At 34.1% G+C, this 17,126-nt stretch overlaps 1 protein-coding gene across 1 annotated transcript; it reads left to right on the top strand.

Annotated features, from left to right (window-relative positions):
• Positions 1–2,336: 2,336 nt before the first annotated feature.
• LOC138305957 (WD40 repeat-containing protein SMU1) lies at positions 2,337–16,961 on the top strand. The gene is made up of 12 exons (XM_069246263.1): positions 2,337–2,430; positions 6,568–6,778; positions 7,825–7,977; positions 8,694–8,844; positions 9,966–10,054; positions 10,284–10,424; positions 11,599–11,694; positions 12,224–12,351; positions 13,293–13,394; positions 14,197–14,386; positions 15,286–15,438; positions 16,083–16,961. The coding sequence occupies exons 1-12, from the start codon at positions 2,405–2,407 to the stop codon at positions 16,179–16,181; spliced, it is 1,539 nt and encodes a 512-aa protein (XP_069102364.1). The 5' UTR covers positions 2,337–2,404; the 3' UTR covers positions 16,182–16,961.
• Positions 16,962–17,126: the final 165 nt, after the last annotated feature.

Here is a 17,126-nt window from a genome sequence, read left to right as displayed (position 1 = left end):
CAGCAAGGTACTCTTCCACTATGGCCTTACATCCTTCTATGACAACTTGCTGTGTGGCGTCCTCCCTCCATGTTTTACAAATACACGAAAGTCACGGTACTCTATAAACATCCACAATAACTCGTGAATCGTAAAACTGAGGACCGATCACTCCTGTTACTATTATACATATATAAAATAGTTTCGGGAACTATCATCGGAGAATAAAAGCTGTCTTTGACCAAATTAATCTAAGATAGGGACCAAACAGGTTGTCATGTAGGACGTTGTATCGTTTTCAAAACACCTTTAATCCATGTTCTTGGAATTTCATCAAAAATCTTTTACAATTATTCATATTTGGATTTTTTAGGATAAAATGTTAGAGGGGAAAGCTGTCATCATTCTTCAATGTTGAATGACCTTGCCGTCAGGGCGACCCTATAGCCAAATATATTTCATCCTCTGGGGTGAAATTTGGAGTATTAAATTTGAAACAATAAAACTGTAAACTGTATTAATTGAACTTAATTCACATGCTAAAATATCTTGTCTTAAAATTTATGTTATCAAAATACATGTGGCCTGAATTGGTAGCAAAATATTTAGTTGCGACATCTTCCTTCCAGATTTAAATTTACAATAAGGTAAACATAATTCACATTTTTAGGGATAGACTTCCGTGTTAAACATGAAAACTAATTGAAGTCATTGATAAAGACTGGAAAAGAAGGAGTTTAACTTTTATTGGTATAATTCATATTATCAAATCTCTTCTCATTTAACAGTTCAATCATCTTTGTATTGCACTTCCGAATCCTAATGAATAATATCTTTCAACACTAAATCCTAGCGAATGGATGATTCTGTGGTGAAATCCCCACTGTGGTTCTACAAAAATATACGTACTCATTGACCACAAAAAAGGTATTTTTAAAGATTTAAAAAAATATCCTGATTATAAAGGACTTTATATCATACCATAATACTGGGAGATTTAGCTCTTTCCAGAAAATCATTCGTTTGGTACTAATGTAAAATTCATTATCCTTCAGTACTAGTCCGCTAAACCTACCTATGTTATTAGGCTTTTTTTTTTTTTTTTTTTTTTTTTAATTTTTTCCCTAATATTAAAAAAATATACCTAATAATAAAGGCAGGTTTAGCGAACTACTTCGGTACTACAGCATTCTTTCAGCAGTTAAAAAGTTAATATCATCAAATGAAATCCCTAAAAGTAGAGTATCATATCCATACATAACGACATCCTCGACACTCCAGGGGTTCCGATCACTTACGATATCCACACCCCTGGACTATCTCATGGTTAAACTGGAGGCAACAGAATAGAACAGGTAATTTAGTCATTTGATGTACATGAAAAGAGCCGTATAGCGGTACACTGTGGTTGACTGTGTGGCTTTGATGTTAGGCGTCGCTCTCTCTGTAGTCTTCAAAGGAAATCTTTGCTTGCCTGTGATTGGTTAAATGTTTTCCGCTGAGCTGCCCTCAATTTCACTATGAGATAGTCCAGGGGTGTAGAGATCGTAAGTGATCGGAACCCCTGGAGTATCGAGGATGACATAACAATAAACATTGAGAAATTGAAATGTAAAGATCACATTTTAATCAAAAGTAATATTGAGCCAATCTAAGAAGTGGAATAAACTTTTTGATTTGGATGACACAGCATGGGCATACACAGCATACAACACTCCTTTCACTGCTACGAAAAATATCTAAGCGCACTTAGCACGTGCACGGCTTCAATACAGAACTTTCTACATGTAGGCCTACTTTCCCTTCAAATCACACGCCTCTATGTACTTTGTTTAACTACTATATATGAGAATGAAACTATTCAATATGTTCTGCGGGAATGTAGTAAAGTGCAAACATTTCTAGGAAACCTAAGATTTTTTCTAATTACAGTAGTAGATGCCATTTTTATTCCATTTACTTCCAATAAGCAATGCGGTTTTTTTTGGCATACATATGTAACTGTAAAGTTGAAAATGAAATTATCCTATTATAAAAGATTGTATTTATAAAATGCTGTGTTTTCATAAGTCACTTCACATATATTCAGAGACTTATTTGAAGTTATTTGTATCTTTAAAACAATTTTAATTAGTATACCGTCTCATTGGATATATTTGTTCACCTAGTTACATTACATATATGATTAACTGGGAAAAATAACAGTTTAAATTTAAATATAGAAATAAAATCACTGGTAGACTCTATAACTACAGAAATTGTAACGAACTGTCCACAGTTGTAAAACAGCTCTTCCTTTCAACTTTTAAATTTCGCGCTATTTTCACTAGATCCCGCTGATAATCATGGTCACCAAACCGATTTAAGTCATTTGCGTTGTTACGCTTAAGCGCTTAGGTGACGTTGACTTCCTGTAAACACAAGCATGGCGGTCGAAATAGAGTCAGCTGAGTAAGTAGTTTTATAAAGTTGATTGTTTTGTACGAAATACAAATATTTTCAGCATGTTACATCTTCAGTACGAAGCAGTAGTAGTTCTGGTGTTTGTATAGTCTTTTTGAGAAAAATTGCATTTTGATTCTCGGAAAAATCTACTGTTACATTATCATTATACATAACAGTGATGACAAAACAAACGGTCATCATCCGTAAATTATCTTCATTGCATACACAATATATATATATCTTCAAGTAAAACAACATAACCCCTCATTTTGATCAATTGTCGTTCAATATTTCGTTTGAGACGTATTTCCCTTTCAAATTAGGTTTTGAGCCACAGGAGAGGAGAATAATAATTTAGCGATGATCGATCCAGTCACAGGGCCTCGTTCCTAATGATGAGTATATGTATAAGATTTGCCACTTCTTTATACTTATGATTACACTTATATATATCTCATCATTGTGAACGAGGCCCTGTGATCCAATAGGTCGTCCCGCTATACTTCTCCTTCCTTTGACAATGTGTTTGCCCTCAACAGACAAGAGAGGAAATTTAAATGTAGCAGACAGACGAGGCACTGTAAATGTATAGTCAGATGCTAACGGGTCAGCAATGATCGATCTAATCTTGTCCAGTCCCCTTTACAAAACCACAGGGACTTGTAACATAGGTTGTAAGAAAGTCTGCTGATGGATAAATATATATTCAATACCAATATATTCTTAAATAAATTTTCGACATGCAAAACACAACTTCAAACACAAAATAATACATTAACATACCTTTATTTCACTATGAATGTGGAAAAGATTTCCGCTCTGTCGTTATGCCTGTCCAGTGTCTAATACAACAATATACACATATCTGTCTTAATGTTTTCTAACCTCTAAAGTCAGTCTCACTCTTATACAACGTACAATTTACACTTATCTGTCTTAATGTTTTCTAACCACTAAAGTCAGTCTCACTCTAATACAACAATGTATCTGTCCTTATGTTTTCTAACCACTAAAGTCAGTTTCCCTCTAATATACTCCAACAATGTTAGAGGTATAGCACGACGAGACACTTTTGGAACATTACGTCATGTCTAACCTCTAACTTCCAATAGGCCATTTACCCGATGATGAGGGTAACATATTCAAAGTTTGGATTGTGACAATATAAAACGTTTAAATCTTATTTAAATAGTCATCAATGTCAAACACCTACCTCTTTTTAGGTCACCTGAGACGAAGTCTCAAGTGACCTATTCTAATCGCCTTTTGTCCGTCGTCGTGCGTTGTGTGTGTTCGTAAACAATTTACATTTTCGACTTCTTCTCAAAAACCGCTGAAGCAATTTCAATGAAATTTTGCACAAACCTTCTAAGGCATATGGTCAATCAAAATTGTGAATTATATGACCCCCACCCCCCAGGGGGCTGTGGGAGGGGCCAAAAGGGGTAAAATTGACTAAAATTTCAAAAATCTTCTCCACTCACAGATGTGGTAGAATCAAATACTCTTCATCAATAGAAAGGTCTCAAGGCCCTCTACAAAAATTGTGAATTATATGACCCTGGGGTCTCAGGTTTCCCCCTGGGGAGGGGGTTAAGTTTACTATAGTTTATATAGTGAAAACACATTTTGGAGCATTACTTGGTCATTTATAATAGAAAATTAGTCAAATGTTGTCAGAATTATCCCTATGAAATGGCCATTGAATTCTATTAACAAATTTTCCATGACTGACTCCCAGGGGCCTTAGGGGCGGGGCCAAAAGGGGTCAAATAGGCTAAAACTTCAAAAATCTTCTTCTAAAATTCTGGAACTGGTAGAAACAAATACTCTTCATAGATGGAAAGGTCTTAAGGTCCTTTACAAAAAATGTGAATTATATGACCCTGGGGTCTCATGTTTCCCCCTGGGGGGGGGGTCAAGTTTACTATAGTTTATATAGGAAAAACACATATATGAATATTTTTTGCTTATTTTTCATAGGAATTTAGTCAAACTGGGTTAGAATATTTAGCCTGAGATAGCATTTTATCGTCATATCCATATTGGTCCTGGCTGACCCCCAGGGGCCTTAGGGGTGGGGCCAAAAAAGGGTCAAATAGGCTAAAACTTCAAAAATCTTCTTCTGAATTCACAGATTTGATGGAACCTGATACTCTTCATAGATTGGAAGGTCTTAAGGCCCTTTACAAAAATTGTGAATTTCATGGCCCTGGGATCTCAGATTTTCCGCTGGGTAGATAGGGCGTCAAGTTTACTATAGTTTATATAGGAAAAACACATTTATGAATATTTTTTGCTTATTTTTCATAGGAAATTAGTCAAACCGGGTTAGAATGTTTAGCCTGAGATAGCATTATATCGTCATATCCATATTGGTCCTGGCCGACCCCCAGGGGCCTTAGGGGCGGGGCCAAAAAAGGGTCAAATAGGCTAAAACTTCAAAAATCTTCTTCTGATTTCCCAGATTTGATGGAACCTGATACTCTTCATAGATTGGAAGGTCTTAAGGCCCTTTACAAAAATTGTGAATTTCATGGCCCTGGGATCTCAGATTTTCCGCTGGGTAGGGCGTCAAGTTTACTATAGTTTATATAGGAAAAACACATTTATGAATATTTTTTGCTTATTTTTCATAGGAAATTAGTCAAACCGGGTTAGAATGTTTAGCCTGAGATAGCATTATATCGTCATATCCATATTGGTCCTGGCCGACCCCCAGGGGCCTTAGGGGTGGGGCCAAAAAAGGGTCAAATAGGCTAAAACTTCAAAAATCTTCTTCTGATTTCCCAGATTTGATGGAACCTGATACTCTTCATAGATTGGAAGGTCTTAAGGCCCTTTACAAAAATTGTGAATTTCATGGCCCTGGGATCTCAGATTTTCCCCTGGGTAGGGCGTCAAGTTTACTATAGTTTATTTTTTATTTTTTGGGTATATAGGAAAAACACATTTATGAATATTGTTTGCTTTGTTTTCATAGGAAATTAGTCAAACTGGGTTAGAATTATTAGCCTGAAATAGCATTTTAACACCAAATCCATATTTGTCCTGGCCTGGCCGACCCCCAGGGGCCAGAGGGGTGGGGCCAAAAGGGGTCAAATAGGCTAAAAATTCAAAAATCTTATTCTGAATTCACAGATTTGATGGAACCAAATAATCTTCATAGATTAAAAAATGAAATTTATAAAATCACTGACATTAATGACTGACTTCTTGTTTGGTTTTGTTGTTTAACATTGCAAAAGCAAATTGGAATTTTAAGTATAAGGTTTGGTAAAATAATACACTATCAAAATGAAAAACAAAAAATCAAAATTCTAAAAGGTTCAACTTTAAAGTTTATTCTAATTCGTAAATACTTTTTACAGATTTGAACCAACTTTGCAATGCTTTTCTGTAGCAGCACACAGGTGACTGTCAAGGCCTCTTGGGCCTCTTGTTCATAGATTAACAAGTATTTTGACAAAATAAGCTGTAAAATACATCTAAAACAAATATTTACATCTTCTAAGGTAAACTTTCATGACCCAGACAAAACTTGCAATCCGGCCAGTTAAATAGAAAAAACGAATTACAAAGTCCGCAAAACACTTGATCTGCCTTTATTTTTACTTGTATTCTGCCCGCTTGAATTCACATTCTGTTTTTTGTAGTAACCAGCCGCCATGTTAAAACTAGGTCAAAATGTTACGAAAAGTATTCATCATATCTAATCCGCTAAAATACTATTTTATGAGGCCTCAAGTTATGGTTTTCCTTAATAAATGGGATAATTAATACCTAAACTGTAAGTACACATCGATGTTATATATGTTAAAGCTATAAATATTGTCATTTATTGCATGTTTCCTTCCGTCGGAAGCTGCATCAAAGGAATAGGCCTTCGGAAATGAGAGTCGACAGTCAGTAAAGTAATGTCCGATAAAAAAACAGCTGACCAGTTGACTCTCATGTTATGGGAGTACCTCTAATACAACAATACACATGTATCTGTCCTTATGTTTTCTAACTACTTAAGTCAGTCTCCCTCTAATACAACAATATACATGTATCTGTCCTTATGTTTTCTAACCACTTAAGTCAGTCTCACTTTTATTATATAATACAACAATGTACATGTCTCTGTGCTTATGTTTTCAGTGTTGTGCGCCTGATTGAGCAGTACCTGAAGGAGAACAACTTACTGAGGACATTATCAGTACTCCAGGAGGAGAGCGGAATCTCCCTGAACACAGTCGACTCTGTAGATGGCTTTGTATCTGACATTAACAGTGGACACTGGGACACGGTCCTTCAGGCCATCCAGACACTTAAACTGCCAGACCAAAAACTTATCGACCTTTACGAACAGGTTCCTTGTATACATTTTCTTTTTCTCAAACATCTCATGAGCTATTAACACATTTTTATAACTAACATTCTTACAACAACAAATTCATGGTTATAACAAATTTGTCACTTCACTGGCCCGTCCAGCCATGTCATACAGCCATGTCATAAATGTCGTAAGACACATGTGTAATAACACTATTATGATGTCACATGTAGTTTTGAGGTTATGATATATACAACGTCGCATGATTGTTTCAGCAGACAGAAATGTTACGTCCGAGCCGGATTTCTACTGTTTTGTATAATGACGAAATTTAAAGTTTTTCTTTGATTTTTGTTTATGAAAGTTATGTTATAAATAGAATATTACGCTCCTTACTATGTAATATGAAAGTTATCAAACTTATTGAATAATTTGATATGCCACTTAAAGGCTCGTAGTATATTAAATTATTTATTGAGTTTGATAAATTTATTATCATATTGCCACTCATGTAGGATAATCAGTATATGTATTAATTTAATAATTTTCATTATCCAGCAATGTTATTTTAATATATATTTGTAATATGTATGTAACAAATTTTATTTAAAAGGAAGTTGTTATTTTCTTTTGTTGTATCCATGTTTTACTGTATCAACACAATGTCATGTTTTAAGTACTGATGGCTAATTAAATAACCAGCTATGCATCATTCATAATATTGTGGGACATAAATTCTCCATAAATTATAAGGTACACATGGTGTACTATACATGTAATTAAATAAATATGATGCATTTCAATAAGATTCCAATGTTTTTGGATTTAGCAAAGAAATGGTATTTCATTGTATACCAATAACATAGAATGTGCTTTCTAAATGATGTTTGACTTATAAACACATACCAGTATATACATGTATATACAGCAGCGTCTGGACATGGGTTATGAAATTTTCTGGATCAGATGACTCTGAGGAAAGAAAAAATGTAAAAGTACCTAAATATAATATAGCATTTTTATCCTTCAGTAAATCATGATCAAAGCCTGTGTGTTTTGTAAATTAATATGTTATATTACAGATTGTGTTGGAACTGATAGAGCTGAGAGAATTAGGAGCAGCAAGGTCGTTACTAAGACAGACCGATCCCATGATAATGATGAAACAGAACCAACCGGACCGGTATATACATCTGGAAAACATGTTGGCCAGGTCTTACTTTGATCCCAGAGAGGTAACCGTGCAAAAATAGAAAAAATAATCGATCCATTGATAGTGTATATGTACTTAGTGATTTACAGGACTTGCCTAGACTGGACTCATGATCCTCATAGAGGACTCACTAAAACTTTAAGAACCAATCAGTATCTCTTTGTTCTGACCAGGGACTCATCAAAACTGAAAGATTAGTGCACTGGACTTGTTTTTAAAAATCCTAGTAGTATGTATAATTTTTTGAGTCTGATAGGTTATCTGTTGCCTTGAAAAAAATATCTGTTGTCTATTCATGGCGATCATCTTTCATTGGTTTAACTTATAACATTCAAGGAGATGCAGCTATCGGTCTCCATGAATATATTAACCTTCTCCATGATGGTATCAGACATGTGTGCCTAATCAAGGTTACAGTTGCTGACTGGTTAAAGTGTCCAATCACTCCTTCTGCTCCTGCTCGACAGTAACAAACCTAGATGTGAACAGAGCAGTTGTGGGGTACCGACTGTAGGTTTTTCTCAGGGTGCTCCTGTCCAGCTTTCCTGTACGTTCAAATCCTAGCACATCTTTTAAATGACTATGAGACATTAATAAGACAAAATAGACCAAACAAATCTTATTCTGTAACTTTATTTTCCTGATTTAAAATTTTAGTGTCACAGCTCATTTATAATGGAATATGAAAGTCAATCAACTGAAATCATGGTACATGTATTCATGATTTGTTTAATTCAGGCATACCAAGAGGGCCAGACAAAGGAAAGGAGAAGGAACGCCATAGCAACAGCCTTAGCTGGTGAGGTGAATGTCGTCCCTCCCTCCCGTCTACTAGCCTTGTTAGGACAATCTCTAAAGTGGCAGCAGCATCAGGGACTTCTTCCTCCAGGTACAGTATCAACTACATTTGGATAGCAACCACCTCTATATAAAGACTACCTGTTTATAAGATCACCTTCTTCTGCCTTGTTTAGTATAAACTACCTTAGCAACCGCCTCTGTATAAAGACCACTTGTTTTATAAGACCACTATCTTTAGGGTCTTAAAATGTTCCATTTCAACACAATTGATCTGTATATAATGCCCACTTGTATATAAAGACAAACTCACTGCATATGATCTATTAAGTGCATGTAAGGCCATTTCTGATGAACAACAATACTAGTTACTTTAAATGTGGACATATTCACGAGTGTTTAAAGGAGTAGATATGATAGGACCAGTATTTGGCCTTAATTTTTCAGGCCGAAAAATATTAACTCTGATCCACATCAATTTCACATCAATATATACTCTCATACTTGCCATTCATCAGAACATAACTTTTTATAACTATGTACACGATGTGCTCCACCTATGACGTCATCAAATTGATGATTTTCCTCTTCTCGCCAAATTTTGCTAGAAATTCATCATCTTTAGGTTAGAAAAGGCTTGAAATGGATTTAGCCGCCACCTTGGAGCAACTTTATATTTTGCATGGATATGCGTAAATACACGGTACACAACGTGTGAAAATCTCTGTCTGCTCCACGAAGGCGACCACATTCATTTTTAGAGAAAACCACTCAAAAAGTATGATTTTTCAAGGATTTTTGTGAAAAATGGCGGGAAACTGCATGTTGACGACGTCATAGTGAACATAATTGGCACATGCGGGATATTTTCGGGATGTGTTAGTAAATGTATTCAACTGTTATATGGCAAAATATGTTGTTCTTTACTGGATAATTAATTTTGGGGCCATATTCTAGTCCTAACGTACCTTCTCCTTTGTGATTTCCATGTGTAAACATTTCGTTACGTTATTTTTGTGATAAATATGACTGTTAACGTTATAGACATATAGTATATATAGACACAACATCTGATGTGAGGGGGATTTTTCGTGTTGAAAATTAACTCATGTAATTAGTGTGAATTTTCCTCATGTAAATTTCCACATTTACAGTTACTTTTTTTGTAACTCTCTGTACTAAGTATCATAAGTGTGGGTCTGTGATTAACAGGAACAACGATTGATGTGTTCCGAGGAAAGGCTGCCGTAAAGGAACAGGAAGAAGAGAAATTCCCTACACAGCTCAGCAAGACAATCAAGGTAACCAGAGTCACATTACAAATATTTAAATCTTGATGCTATTTAGGATGAAGTAACTTTCTTTTAATTAACAAACAATGCTTTAAATTAAAAGAAGTAATATATAAAAAATGTTCGAAACCATTGTTATTATGATGTAAACTTTTGTATTCAAATTATAACCAATCATTGAATTTTACATTATGACACTTCCGTACATGATAATCTAACCTTTGACCTTTTATCCCAGTTTGGACAGAAGGCACATATAGAGTGTGCCCGGTTCTCCCCTGATGGTCAGTACCTGGTCACTGGCTCTGTTGACGGCTTTGTAGAGGTGTGGAATTTCACTACTGGTAAAATCAGGAAAGATCTGCGATATCAAGCCCAGGTAAGTAAACGTTTGATAATCTGTCTGTGTGTTGAATGCATTAAATTAGGTATTGTTACAAGTATAGCGACTGTGTTCCAATATCTAGTATTTCCCCCAAGTTCCTTTCCTGTAGCATTCTTGGTCCAGTTGTTCAAAATATAATTAGGTTAATCACAGTTTAACAACACTTGAATGAAGATAAAGTGATTTATTATTCTAAAACGAACTTGTCATAATTTTATTACAGGTCTTGTAGCAATTAAGAAATGAATATTTTAATTAATGAAGCTCAATCTGATTAAGATACAGATCCTTATAACCACTCCGTTATATAAAGGATCTGATAATATCCTATAAGGGGTAACGTTCAGATGACCTTTATACCACGTGGTCTTCATATAAGATACATTTTCTACACCTTGTCACATCCATTGAAACGATATTTTGTCCCAGTATACATATACAATTAGCATTCTTGTGCTCTTTGGGCAAGATGACTACGTAGATCAAAATAATTCTGACAGTTTTTTCAAACTATTTCGTCCCTGAAATTCACTGTCAAAATTTTGCAAGTAGCAATTTGATTGGCCATTTACAAAGGTCACCTGGACATGACCCCAATGGATTTTCTCAGATCCTCTTATCAAACGTAGTGATAATAAGGATCTGTATTTTAATCAGATTGAATGAAGCTAATCGTCTTTTGAACAACAGGGCCCTGTCCTATCTCAGATATAGGGTTTGATACTGTTAAGAAAGAAATGGTATGATACCATACCTGTATCAATTAATGTAACGATCCACTATTTTAACAATACTGATACTTTTTAAGAAATATACTCGTTATTTAATATAATTCATACAGGATTTCATTCATTGTAATTATATAAGGAAGTACACAAGTTGTTGTGTAAACAATGTAGACTATTAGGATCATGTTCTTGCATACAGTGCCTGTCTCCTTCATTTATTTATTTAAATCACCTTTTGCATGTGGATTTCCTTAGAAAATTAAATATGTGGTTATTTTTTCAAATACCGATAGGAGTATGGGTTCTTTTAAACAGGTATGTACCAGTGTTTTTCAAAAGAGTAACAATATTTCCTTTATTGGTACTGAATACCGGTATATAACCCTAGTTAAATGCTGGCTGTTGGTGTCCTTGTAAACAGTGAATTCTTTCTGTTACAGGATAATTTTATGATGATGGACGACGCTGTGTTATGTATGACATTCAGTCGAGACTCAGAAATGATGGCAACTGGAGCACAGGATGGCAAAATCAAGGTATTAAAAGACTCACATACATCATCATTGTCAAATCCATTAAAATTTTGTAAAGTTAAAGTTTAATTTTGCCTGTTTTATGAAATGGTCCAGTCCAAATTTCAAAATTAGTAAATTTTTCAGCTTAAGTTACTGCAGTTACATAATTTAAAAAAAATAAAAACTGTATTTGTTAAAGTATGTACTTTTTCCTGAAAAAAAGCTTATATATACACTGCCCTCCAAAAGGTCTGTTTCATATGTTAAAATTTTCTGAGAATTCATCGCTAAAAAAACTCTCGAAAATGCAATTAATGAGTTTAATAGAGGAGATAAATATTTTGATAAATAATGTATATATACTGATACATTTACCTGTAATAGCAAGGTTTTACATGTTTCTGTACTTTGTATATATTTGTTAAAATGCATGTGTAACAAAACTTTTGGAGAGCAGTGTAATTTTCTTTGATTTTATTTTTCAAGGTTTTTTTTTTTTTTGAGATATATTAAATATGAATGAAAATATGATTGAATTGACTTGCTCTAGGTATGGAAGATTATGACAGGACAGTGTTTGCGGAGATTTGAGCGTGCCCACAGTAAAGGGATCACTTGTGTTAGCTTCTCCAAAGATAACAGTCAGCTACTCAGTGCTTCCTTTGATCAAACCATCAGGTAAAAAAATAATTATCTTCCTGAATAACATACAGTTCCTTACATAGAGGATCTGACAACATTCCATTAGGGGTCATATCCTTGTGACCTTTATAGTCCCTGTATTTCAGTTCAAATGCATTTTCTACACCTTGCTACATCAACTGCAAACTACATTACAAGTATACAATTAAAGATGCTCCACCGCTGACAAATGATAATTTTTCACTATCAAAAACAGGAGCAGACGATTTAGTATTTTTATTCAGTTACAAAAGTTACTTATTTTACACTATTAGCACCATTGAAAAGTTTTAGCTTCTAATTTTACTTCAAGGTAAAAATATGAAAAATAATTAATTGCATCCCAAAAAAATCCGTGGCACTATATCCTATATGTAATGAAGTACTGATTGTGCATGCACCAAAGGCAAAATGAATTTATTTTATGTTATTTTTTGTGTTAATTAGACATATACATACACGATTAAACACCAATTATTGTTCAAGTGATGAATATCATTTATGTTCTGTCGGCGTTGGAGCATCTTTAAATTTAGCTTTTTATGAATGTGAATGTATGTATGTGTCGTTGTATATGATCATGCTCTTTTTGTATATATCCTTGTCCTCTGAATATATATATATAAATACAGTTCTTTATATATTAAAAAACAAAAACAAACAACTTTGGTGTGATCTTTGAGCAAGATTACAACATACACGAAAATTGCAAATTACTTTTGTCCCTTAAAAATCACTTCCAAGATTCTGAGAATTTGAGTTTAATTGTTGTCCATCCTGAACTTTATCAAGAATACAAATTAAAGGGAAAAAAAGACAATTTAATTTATTTATGTTACATGATTTTAGGTCTTTCTGAAATACAATTTAAAGTAAAAAAAAAAAGGAAATAAAAATGAAGGATATTGATTTAATATAACATCTTAACTGAACTGCAGAATCAATGGTTTGAAGTCAGGGAAAACACTGAAGGAATTCAGAGGGCACACATCCTTTGTCAATGATGCTGTATTTACAACTGATGGACATCATATTATCAGGTGTGTATAGGACCATTTTAGTTTTCAAATCAACTTTCAATATTTAATTTTATCCTAGCTACATTATGTTGGCCGTCACAGCTTTATAAATATACCAAGAGGAAGAAGAAAAACTTGTTGAATTTTCAGTTAAATTTGTATTTATTAGCCCATAACTGTGAGCTTACTAGAAGAATTTAATGCTTTTATTTTAATTTGCTAACAAATAAATTTCTTTGTATATGTAAGAGAATTTGTTCCTTAATAAGGAATTGACATATTAGTATTGAGACAAAACAGCCATTTTGTGATCATTTTGGGGTCCTGTTCAATGTTATACTTTGTGAGCATTCATTACTGCCAGTTTACTTGGCAAGGTTTGATTGTAGAGCTACACTACAAATTGTGATATAAAACTAATTCCTCTTTTCAACTTACAATTATGAAAACTCTTTTGTTCCTGTGGAATGTTCATTGAATATTAGGAAAACCAGTCAACATTTTGAGTAATAATTGATTATGTAACTGTAAAATTTTGTTAGTAAGATGTTCTGAGGTACGAAAATGCAAATAAATGAGTTTTTTTGTACTTTATTGGTACATGTCCTGATGGTAACATTAAGGTTAAGGAATGTGAAAACGACTAATTGCCAGAACATATTAAAATCATTTGGTGGTTCTGGTAGAAATGTTTTATTACAGTGCGAGTTCTGACGGTACTGTTAAGGTATGGAACGTGAAGACGACCAAGTGTCAGAATACATTTAAACCTCTTGGTGGTTCTGGTAGAAATTACACTAATATCTATAATGTTTTATTACAGTGCAAGTTCTGACGGTACTGTTAAGGTATGGAACGTGAAGACGACCGAGTGTCAGAATACATTTAAACCCCTCGGTGGTTCTGGTACAGATATCACTGTACACAGTATACATCTACTACCCAGGATGGCAGAACAGTTCGTCGTGTGTAATCGGTCTAATACTGTCGTCATCATGAACATGCAAGGACAGGTAGGCACATACATAGTTATCTGACCTTAATATCAAGGAAATACAGAGTTATCTGCCCTTCATATCAAGGAAATAGAGTTATCTACCCTTAATATCAAGAAAATTCAGAGTTATCTGTTCTTAATATCAAGGAAATACAGAGTTATCTGCTGTTCATACCAAAGAAATTACATGAGTAGTTATAGAATATGAAAATTTAATGAGTTCAATAATTTGATATGCTAAAAAGCATTAGGCAATTATAGTGTTAGAATTACTTATGTGTTTTATATTGTGATATTAGGTAGCCATGCATGTAATACTTTAAACCAATTTTTTTTTATTGTGAATTTTGAGATCCAAGAATTAATATCTTCATCATTTATATTGAGAGGAATTATCATTGAATTTTTAAATCCGGGAATATTCATCATCACAAACTTGTTTTGAAATTTAATAGCAGTTGGTTTATAGTATCCTGTATGGAACCATGAGGGAAAAAAATGTCTTATCTTTTTTCTTTATAAGGCTTGGATGGGAAAATACTGTTTATCGAGACAAATGTATGATGTCATATTTTGATTATGAGATCATTAGCACTAGTGATGTCACAATACTGTGTGTATCTGTATATCGTGTGTCTGTATAACATGGCTGAAAGGGTCAGTACATCAAAAAATTCCCTCCTGCAAAATTAAACATAAAAAAAAAATGAATAAAATGAAAAAAATTAACCATAAACACACTCCCACCTCTCCTTGGTACAGAGTATTTGATAAGTACATGTACATTTAATATGATGGTATCAAGATACCAAAACAACTAAAGATGTGACTGATCGACAGTAAATCATTCCATACCACATCATTTTGGGATCTAAAACCCCATATGTACATGGGAATGATTTGTCTGTGTTACAGATTGTTAGGAGTTTCTCCAGTGGTAAGAGAGATGGAGGAGACTTTGTGTGTGCCACGGTCTCGCCCCGCGGGGAATGGATCTACTGTACAGGGGAGGACATGGTCTTATACTGCTTCAGTGTTACCACAGGCAAACTGGAGAGGACACTTACGGTAGGTATAGGTGGGGTAATCAGTCATATAACTGTACATACAGACTGGGTAATCAGTCATATAACTGTACATACAGACTGGGTAATCAGTCATATAACTGTACATACAGACTGGGTAATCAGTCATATAACTACATACAGACTGGGTAATCAGTCATATAACTGTACATACAGACTGGGTAATCAGTCATATTAACTGTACATACAGACTGGGTAATCAGTCATATAACTGTACATACAGACTGGGTAATCAGTCATATAACTGTACATACAGACTGGGTAATCAGTCATATAACTGTACATACAGACTGGGTAATCAGTCATATAACTGTACGTACAGACTGGGTAATCAGTCATATAACTGTACATACAGACTGGGTAATCAGTCATATAACTGGTACATACAGACTAGGTAATCAGTCATATAAAGGTATGTACAGACCGGGTAATCAAAATGTATGGAAACAAGCACTTTGCCTCGAAAAATTTATGGTTTAATAAATTAGACCTTTTTCAGTTTAAGGAAAAGATTTAGAGTAATGTTCAGCATCTACATGTGGTCAGTCAACCTCAAAGTCTATGAAACATTTATTTTTGGTATAGATCTGAATTGTCATTCGTTGGAATGTATTTTCGCTATTTCAGGTACATGAAAAAGACGTCATAGGTATAGCTCATCATCCTCACCAGAACTTAATAGGAACCTACTCAGAGGATGGACTTCTTAAACTGTGGAAACCTTGACCTTCATCTGTGCAATCGGACAATTCATCAAACATTTTATTGAATTCAACAGACTTCATTCAACATTTTCTGTCCTTCATTACAAACATCATCGTCTTTATTGCATAGAAGAGTATGTTTTAATCCAGTTGTTGGCAAAGAAGAAAATAAATGTATCAATATAGAGACAATCTAATTAAAATCAGACCTGTAATTCCGCTCCATTACAAGATCTAACAACCCCCGTTTGGGGTCACCTCAGCATGACCCCTATGGTTAGCCAATCAATGTGTAGCCTATGATATATGTGTGGTTGATTCTCTCAGAAGTATAATTAACTACTAGCTACATATAAATTTAGTATGTCCCGAGATGTTCCAATACTAGGCCAGGGATCATGCTGAGGCGACACAGAACTGAGAGTTGTTAGATCTTGTATTGAAGTGTAACGTATACCATGTACATAGAGTATCATAGTGGAGCGGAATTACAAATCTGATTTTAATTAGATTGAGACAGAGACACATTCTCATTTTGTAATCAACATAGATGTTTTAACACTAACCGTGTGTGACTAAGATATTGATTTGTTTGTAATGCATTATAAATTTAGTATATTTTGAAATTTTAGCATGTACAATGCTGCTATACACTATGTAGAAAACAGGAACAAACGTATGTTAATCAATTTATGAAAAAATAAATGCTCGTTAAATATTTTCGTAAACAATATTTCGATACACTCAGCTGCTAGAATTTATATCATAGGTATAGGTAAAGAGAGCATATTGGGGAGGGGGGTGGGGGGGACGATATTAGCGGATATTTTGTGTATATTTGTCATTTTGTTGTCAATATGTAAATATTAAATGAATATAACACATGACAAACTTATTTAGTTTTTTTTGTCCCACTGATTTGAATTTCTGCATGATTTTGTCAAACCCAACATTTTCTTTCAATGAT

Source organism: Argopecten irradians, chromosome 13 (assembly GCF_041381155.1).
Source record: "Argopecten irradians isolate NY chromosome 13, Ai_NY, whole genome shotgun sequence".
Classification (NCBI taxonomy): domain Eukaryota; kingdom Metazoa; phylum Mollusca; class Bivalvia; order Pectinida; family Pectinidae; genus Argopecten; species Argopecten irradians.
The sequence above is the reverse complement of the archived record's forward strand: the minus strand, read 5'-3'. Positions and strand labels throughout refer to the sequence as shown.